The sequence below is a fragment of the Bos grunniens genome, chromosome 10, assembly GCF_055505025.1.
Source record: "Bos grunniens cultivar Pamir isolate PY7600 chromosome 10, Bosgru_T2T1.0, whole genome shotgun sequence".
NCBI lineage: Eukaryota > Metazoa > Chordata > Mammalia > Artiodactyla > Bovidae > Bos > Bos grunniens.
The window spans coordinates 76051297-76060800 of NC_141174.1; the positions used below are offsets into that span (position 1 = coordinate 76051297).

The following is a 9504-nucleotide window of genomic DNA, read 5'->3' on the forward strand; positions in this document are numbered from 1 at the left end:
TTAATCCATTTTGAGTTTATTTTTGTGTATGGTGTTAGAAAGTGTTCTAGTTTCATTCTTTTACAAGTGGTTGACCAGTTTTCCCAGCACCACTTGTTAAAGAGATTGTCTTTAATCCATTGTATATTCTTGCCTCCTTTGTCAAAGATAAGGTGTCCATATGTGTGTGGATTTATCTCTGGGCTTTCTATTTTGTTCCATTGATCTATATTTCTGTCTTTGTGCCAGTACCATACTGTCTTGATAACTGTGGCTTTGTAGTAGAGCCTGAAGTCAGGTAGGTTGATTCCTCCAGTTCCATTCTTCTTTCTCAAGATTGCTTTGGCTATTCGAGGTTTTTTGTATTTCCATACAAATTGTGAAATTATTTGTTCTAGCTCTGTGAAGAATACTGTTGGTAGCTTGATAGGGATTGCATTGAATCTATAAATTGCTTTGGGTAGTATACTCATTTTCACTATATTGATTCTTCCAATCCATGAACATGGTATATTTCTCCATCTATTAGTGTCCTCTTTGATTTCTTTCACCAGTGTTTTATAGTTTTCTATATATAGGTCTTTAGTTTCTTTAAGTAGATATATTCCTAAGTATTTTATTCTTTTCATTGCAATGGTGAATGGAATTATTTCCTTCATTTCTCTTTCTGTTTTCTCATTTTTAGTGTATAGGATTGCAAGGGATTTCTTTTTTTTTTTTTGCAAGGGATTTCTGTGTGTTGATTTTATATCCTGCAACTTTACTATAGCCATTGATTAGTTCTAGTAATTTTCTGGTGGAGTCTTTAGGGTTTTCTATGTAGAGGATCATGTCTTCTGCAAATAGTGAGAGTTTTACTTCTTCTTTTCCAATTTGGATTCCTTTTATTTCTTTTTCTGCTCTGATTGCTGTGGCCAAAACTTCCAAAACTATGTTGAATAGTAATGGTTAAAGTGGGCACCCTTGTCTTGTTCCTGACTTTAGAGGAAATGCTTTCAATTTTTCACCATTGAGGATAATGTTTGCTGTGGGTTTGTCACATATAGCTTTTATTATGTTGAGGTATGTTCCTTCTATTCCTGCTTTCTGGAGAGTTTTTATCATAAATGGATGTTGAATTTTGTTAAAGGTTTTCTCTGCATCTGTTGAGATAATCATATGGTTTTTATTTTTCAGTTTGTTAATATGGTGTATTACATTGGTTGATTTGCGGATATTGAAGAATCCTTGCATCCCTGGGATAAAGCCCACTTGGTCATGGTGTATGATCTTTTTAATGTGTTGTTGGTTTCTGATTGCTAGAATTTTGTTAAGGATTTTTGCATCTATGTTCATCAGTGATATTGGCCTGTAGTTTTCTTTTTTTGTGGGATCTTTGTCAGGTTTTGGTATTAGGGTGATGGTGGCCTCATAGAATGAGTTTGGCAGTTTACCTTCCTCTGCAATTTTCTGGAAGAGTTTGAGCAGGATAGGTGTAAGCTCTTCTCTAAATTTTTGGTAGAATTCAGCTGTGAAGCCGTCTGGACCTGGGCTTTTGTTTGCTGGAAGATTTTTGATTACAGTTTCAATTTCCGTGCTTGTGATGGGTCTGCTTTTTTATATCTAATGTTTTTATTTTAAAAATTCACTACATGTTATATCATTTACTTTGTCATGTTTTAATTTTTTGTTAGATGTGGAGCTTTAATCTTTTAGGAAACATTTTATTGATATATGCTGCTGCTGCTAAGTCGCTTTAGTCGTATCTGACTCTGTGCAACCCCATAGATGGTAGCCCACTAGGCCCCGCCATCCCTGGGGTTCTCCAGGCCAGAACACTGCAGTGGGTATGACTGACATATAAAAATTGTACATTTTTAATTTATACAATTTCCTGAGTCTGAAGATAGCACTCATCTCACACGCTAGCAAAGTAATGCTCAAAATTCTCCAAGCCAGGCTTCAGCAATACATGAACCGTGAACTTCCAGATGGTCAAGTTGGTTTTAGAAAAGGCAGAGGAACCAGAGATCAAATTGCCAACATCTGCTGGATCATCAAAAAAGCAAAAGAGTTCCAGAAAAACATCTATTTCTGCTTTATTGACTATGCCAAAGCCTTTGACTGTGTGGATCACAATAAACTGTGGGAAATTCTAAAAGAGATGGGAATACCAGACCACCTGACCTGCCTCTTGAGAAACCTATATGCAGGTCAGGAAGCAACAGTTAGAACTTGACATGGAACAACAGACTGGTTCCAAATAGGAAAAGGAGTACGTCAGGGCTGTATATTGTCACCCTGATTGTTTAACTTATATGCAGAGTACATCATGAGAAATGCTGGGCTGGAAGAAGCACAAGCTGGAATCAAGATTGCTGGGAGAAATATCAATAACCTCAGATATGCAGATGACACCACCCTTATGGCAGAAAGTGAAGAGGAACTAAAACGCCTCTTGATGAAAGTGAAAGAGGAGAGTGAAAAAGTTGGCTTAAAGCTCAACATTCAGAAAACTAAGATCATGGCATCTGGTCCCATCACTTCTTGGGAAATAGAAGGGGAAACAGTGGAAAGAGTGTCAGACTTTATTTTTGGGGGGCTCCAAAATCACTGCAGATGGTGATTGCAGCCATGAAATTAAAAGACACTTACTCCTTGGAAGGAAAGTTATGACCAACCTATAGAATATTCAAAATGCTAACAAAGGTCCATCTAGTCAAGGCTATGGTTTTTCCTGTGGTCATGTACGGATGTGAGAGTTGGACTGTGAAGAAAACTGAGCGCTGAAGAATTGATGCTTTTGAACTGTGGTGTTAGAGAAGACTCTTGAGTCCCTTGGACTGCAAAGATATCCAACCAGTCCATCCTAAAGGACATCAGTCCTGGGTGTTCTTTGGAAGGACTGATGCTGAAGCTGAAACTTCAATACTTTGGCCACCTCATGTGGGGAGTTGACTCATTGGAAAAGACCGTGATGCTGGGAGGGATTGGGGGCAGGAGGAGAAGGGGACGTCAGAGGATGAGATGGCTGGATGGCATCACTGACTCAATGGACGTGAGTCTGAGTGAAGTCCGGGAGTTGGTGGTGGACAGGGAGGCCTGGAGTGCTGCGATTCATAGGGTCACAAAGAGTCAGACATGACTGAGCGACTGAACTGAACTGAAGATAATTATACGCTTGTGAGATTCTCACCACAATGTGTGTCACAAACATATCTGCTACCTCTAAAAGTTTCTTTTTTATTGTATTGCTTCTTTTGTAATAACATTCAACATAAGATATACTCTCTAAACAAATTTCAAGTGTAAAATACAGTATTGTTTACTATCGTCACCTTGATGAATATTAGAACTCCAGAGCTTTTTATCTTATAATAGAAACTACTTTGTCTAAACTAGTATCTCCTTGCTTTTCTCTGCCTCAGGCAACTGCTACTCTCTGCTTCTATGAGATTTTCTATGATTTTGACTATTTTAGATTTCTTGTATAAGTGATACCACATAATATTTATTCTTCTGTGTCTGGTTTATTGCACATAGTGTAAAGTTCTCCAGGTTGCAGTTTCTAAATGTTTTAGGGTGATTTTTTTGTTAACTACTCACTTAGTTAACCTCTAAAGTTTATCTGAATTCAAATTGCTGTGAATCCCACCTCCTTCTACTTCCTGTTTATAAAATTTTTTTAATTTTGTTGACATTGTTTTGTTTTCTGAACTAGCATTTCAGTTTAGTAGATAACAATGCTATTTATAGGTACTATCATGTTCTTTGTGCCTCATGTTGAAGTTTTCAGCCATAGATATTTTTTCTTAGTTAATGAAAGTTTTGTTTTTCAACAATGACTGTTATTAAAGACTTTTCCCATGTATTGAGATAATCATATGTTTATTTTCTTGTATTTTGTTAGTACAGTGAATTACATTGAATGATAGTCAAATTTCAAACCATATTATATTTCTGGATATCTTAACTAGATCATCACTTTTGCTACCTGTTTTTATATATTCTTGAATTTGTATTGCTATTTTTAAAGGAAATTTTTATACTTGTTTTTAAGTGAAATTGGCTTAAAATATTCCCTTATAATGATGCTTGTCAAATTTTAGAATGAAGTTTATTCTGGTTCCATTGGGTGGAGGAATATTCTTCCAGAAAGAGGAATAAATATCAATCTCTGTCTTCAATGGCATTCTTGCATGAAAGGAGTCAAAATTTGTTTTTTCTTTATGACTAGCTTTCTTAATGGGGACTCTATTTTCTAGAGTCCATAATGTATAATGTTTATAAATATTTAATTTTGTGCTTGAGAATTGGAAGTTTAATTACTCAAGATAGAAGATGCCTAGATAAATTTATTAAGTTATGAATATAGACATATTTTGATAAATATACCAGATTGCTTTCTAAAAATTTATCAGTAATGTTTCACTAAATAGAACTTCCACATTTCCAAATTTTAAGAACATAACACTTCTCTCTTGTTTTAAAATATATTTTTACTACCTAATAGATTGACTGTTTTTCTGTTTGTGTTTATCATTTACATAGCTTTTCATGAAATTTGCTGCCTATGATATATGACTCATGAGTGTTTAGAAATAGGAAAATATGGTTGTCATTTGAGAATTAGGTTTTATAAGCATACATAATGGATATAACATATGTCAATTCTCTTCAATTCAATTACAGTGACTCTTAGGCCAGAAAATTTTGATTTTAATCTGGTGAGAGGTATTAACACACCCTGAAAAAGACTATATGCAGCCCTGAATGTATTGGAAAATAAGAGAGGGAGTCACCAAGGCAAATCAGAACACTGCCCACCCCAACATTGTTCAGGTGGTGTTTCCCTGTCGGGTTATCAGGGTATGATGATCTTATGTCAATCAAGTAACCAATATAGGTTCACCAAAAGTGAAAGCGAAGTCACTCAGTCGTGTCCGACTCTTTGCAACCCCATGGACTTTAGCCTACCAGGCTTCTCTGTCCATGGGTTTCTCCAGGCAAGAGTACTGGAGTGGGTTACCATTTCCTTCTCCGGGGGATCTTCCCGACCCAGGGATCGAACCCGGGTCTCCTGCATTGGAGGCAGACGCTTTAACCTCTGAGCCACCAGGGAAGCCCCAGGTTCACCAAAAGTACTAATAATTTGATATCTATTCTAATCACAATGCTGTGACTATCTGATTTCAGTGGAACTTGACAAATTCCCCCAAGTTTCTTGCAATTATCAACAAATTGGCATTTCTGGGTCTGTAAGTCTGTGGGCCAAAACTTTCACTGCTACTGCTACTGCTAAGTCACTTCAGTCGTGTCCGACTCTGTGTGACCCCATGGACTGCAGCCCACCAGGCTCCCCCGTCCCTGGGACTCTCCAGGCAAGAACACTGGAGTGGGTTGCCATTTCCTCCTCCAATGCGTGAAAAGTGAAAGTGAAGTCGCTCAGTCGTGTCCGACTCTTAGGGACCCCATGGACTGCAGTCCACCAGGCTCCTCCATACATGGGACCCTCCAGGCAAGAGTACTGGAGTGGGGTGCCATTGACTTCTCCGAAAACTTGCACTAGGGCAATTCATTAAATTGGTATCAATTATGAGGTTTTCTGATGGTTGGCCAGCAAAATGTGCTCTGCTGGTCATGAAGTGAAGTCACTCAGTCGTGCTCGACTCTTTGCGACCCCATGGACCTACGGAGCCCTCTGCCCATGGGATTCTCCAGGCAAGAGTACTGGAGTGGATTGCCATTTCCTTCTCCAGGGGATCTTCCCAACCCTGGGATCGAACCCAGATCTCCCACATTGCAGGCAGACGCTTTAACCTCTGAGCCACCAGGGAAGCCCTTCTGTAATTCGAATACAGAGTAAGTTCTGTGAGTCTTTATTTCCTTAATATTCAGTCATTTATATGAGGCCAGAGTTCTTTCTTAGTCTCCTCTGCCCACAACATCTGCATAAATTAAGTTAAAAAATGCTGAAAAGTATTGAGCTGCATTGAATTGAACAAAGCTGAACATTAGCACACTGAGATTATTAACACTGCATATGTTTATAACATACCATTTTAAACATATGTTTATAATGTCTATTATATCCTTTACTTGCCTTTATTATCTAGTAATGAACTTTTTAATAGATATCTTGACTTCATTTGAAATCTTTTACTGACCATGGAACTATGGCTTTGCCTCTTTTGTAAAACCTGTCATCTCTCATTTGAATAATATTCATACAGCATGTTTTTAATAAATTTAAATTTATTAACGTGATATCCAATGAAATAAACTCACACTCTCACATGTGGACAACAAATATGATAAAGAGATCAGATTGCGGCACGGTACAATGTATCAAAGATATGACTGAGGTAAGAACAATCTAGTTTTCCACTACCTTCCAATTTCATCACTCAAATGCCTCATGTGTATCAAACAACAATATAACTTACCTGAAAATCACTGTTTTGAATATTATATCCTTCTTATGGCACTTACTGAATGTGCTTGCATGTTAAACTTTTTGTATACTGATAAATATGGTAATAGACAGAAAAGTAATTGTCTTACAATCTAAGTAATAAAAACAAATACACAATTACATCTTCAGTTAAAAAATGACATTTGGATTTAAAGCTAACACAAACAGAATAGGGCTTCCCTGGTGGCTCAGAGGTTAAAGCGTCTGCCTGCAATGTGGGAGATCTGGGTTCGATCCCAGGGTTGGGAAGATCCCCTGGAGAAGGAAATGGCAATCCACTCCAGTACTCTTGCCTGGAGAGCCCCACGGACAGAGGAAGCCTGGTAGGCTACAAGCCACGGGGTCGCAAAGAGTCGGACACGACTGAGTGACTTCACTTTCACTTTCAAACAGAATAAACACCTCCTGGCATGAATCAGTGGTGTGGCTGGCGTGAATCAGTGATGTGGTGATAACAGTGATAGATCTGTGACTAATAAGGGGCTGAATCAATTGTGCTCACCTTCTTTATCCTAGTCATTCCCTGATCTGGTGAGATGTTTCTGAAATTTCACTTAAATTTTTTTTTAAAGTATGAGATAAATTTCATAATTACTAATATGTGAATGGCACCCCACTCCAGTAATTTTGCCTGGAAAATCCCATGGACAGAGGAGCCTGGTAGGCTGCAGTCCATGGGGTCGCTAAGAGTTGGACGTGACTGAGCGACTTCACTTTCACTTTTCACTTTCATGCATTGGAGAAGGAAGTGGCAACCCACTCCAGTGTTCTTGCCTGGAGAATCCCACGGACGGGAAGCCTGATGGGCTGCCGTCTATGGGGTTGCACAGAGTCAGACACGACTGAAGCGACTTAGCAGCAGCAGCAGCGCTTTCTGTGACCACTTTGAAATTTAAACTCTCACATTAATTAAACATCACTGTCTATTTAGATATCCTATAATCATTTTTAGCTGGTAGGTTTATTATCAATGATATAAATAAAATCTGTAAAGTGCTATGACTGTTGTCCCAGAAAGCATAAGACTACTCTTATAGTTTGAATTATGGCCTTGGTGATGCTCTTGATATGTTATTTGTTTCAAAATCAGAGTGTCAAAACTCAGTCCTATCATTGATACTATAGTATTTGGGGTATTTAAAATTTAACATAAGTAATAAATATAATTTAAAATTTATGAACTGTATTGCCTTATTTATGAATGTCGAATATTTGCAACTACTTATAGGAATCAAGTTATTAGCTGAAATAATTATGAACTATAACTTATGAAAGTAGTTTTCATTTAGCCTGTAATGTCAAAGCAGTTTCTGTTTTTAGCACTAAATTGCTTTCTATGCTACTCCAGTCAAGTTAGATGTGTGCAAGATTTTTTAACAAGACCTATATAAGGGAAATTATAAATTTTAATACATGTAATTACTATTTTGGGACTTCCCTCGTGGCTCAGACAGTAAAGAATCTGCCTGCAATGTGGGAGACCTGAGTTCAATACCTGGGCTGGGAAGATCCCCTGAAGAAGGGCATGACAACCCACTCCAGTATTCTGGCCTGGAGAACCAGAGAAGCCTGGCAGGCTACAGTCTATGGGGTCACAAAGAGTCAGATACGATTGAGCAACTAAGCACAGCACAGCACAGTTACTATTTCAGGGAAGATGAAGTAAGCCACAGAATATTAAAACTGGTAACATAATATGAGGTTCTGCATTGCATTTGCCAACTTTAGAGTGACCAATTCAGGTCCTATAACCGGAAAGACTAATTATGATAGAGACACAATAATAACAACTATACATGGGCATTACAAAGAAAAGAAAGGACTTGTGTTGCTTCATCACAGTTGTCTAACAGGCTTCCTTGGAACCCACATGTTGGTTCCTTAGTTTCTTCATGGCTTCCTTTACATCTTTATTCCTTAGAGTGTAAATCATAGGGTTAAGAAGAGGAGTGAATACAGTAAAAAACACAGAGATAAATTTATCAATTGTGAAGCTTTCAAAGGGCCAAATATAGATGAAGATTAATGGGCCAAAGAACAGAACTACAACAGTAATGTGGGCAGAGAGAGTGGAAAGTGCCCTGGATGTCCCACCAGAGGCTTGGCGATGGACAGTAGCAAGGATGATAGTGTAAGAAATGAGCAAAAGGAGAAAACAGATAAGTGACAACAGGCCACTATTTGTGAGCACCAGGATCTCTAAAACATAGGTGTCCAAGCAGGCAAGTTTAATCACGAGGGGGAGATCACAAAAGAAATTGTCTACCTTGTTGGGTCCACAGAAAGGAAGATCTATTGTGAATACCAGGTGACTGGCTGAATGCAAGATGCCAACGGCCCAGGAGACCCCCACCAGGACAGTGCACGCTCTTCGGCTCATGATGGTCATGTAATGCAGAGGTTTGCATATAGCGATATACCTATCATAGGCCATGGCAACAAGAAGTACCATTTCACTGCCCCCAAAAACATGCAAGAAAAAAATCTGTGACATGCATCCCTTGAAAGTGATGGTCTTGTGTTCACTGAGGAAATCCGAAATCATCTTGGGAGTGGCAAATGTAGCCTGACACACATCAATGAAGGAGAGATTGCTAAGAAGAAAGTACATCGGAGAATGCAATCGAGAGTCTGTAATTACTGTGAGAATGATAAGACTGTTTCCCAACACTGCAGCACCATAAAACACAGAGAAGATAAAGAAAAGGAACAGCTGGAGTTCCCGAGAGCTAGACAGGCCCAACAAAATGAATTCAGTAACCACTGACTTATTGCTCCATCCATTAAATGAATCTGGGCTGCTCAAGTTAGCTAAGGGGAAGAAAAATAATTATTTATTAATTTATTAATTATTTAATAATAAGCATATCATATTATTTCTAGGAATTTATATTTTCCTTGTGTTATGTAACTATACAAATTGTCATTTACTTTTGCATTTATGGATTGGCTAGATAAAAGATGGACAGAGATAATAGATTTATCTAATAGATAAGTCAATATGGAAGGAAGGGAAAATTTGATTTGATATTATATACGAATACACTTTTTATAGAAGTGTGCAAGATCTC

General features: G+C 38.0%; 1 protein-coding gene across 1 annotated transcript; it reads right to left on the bottom strand.

Moving 5' to 3' along the window:
• Window positions 1-8279: 8279 nt before the first annotated feature.
• LOC147364899 (olfactory receptor 4K1-like) lies at window positions 8280-9207 on the bottom strand. The gene has a single exon (XM_086319050.1). The coding sequence runs from the start codon at window positions 9042-9044 to the stop codon at window positions 8280-8282; it is 765 nt and encodes a 254-aa protein (XP_086175176.1). The 5' UTR covers window positions 9045-9207.
• Window positions 9208-9504: the final 297 nt, after the last annotated feature.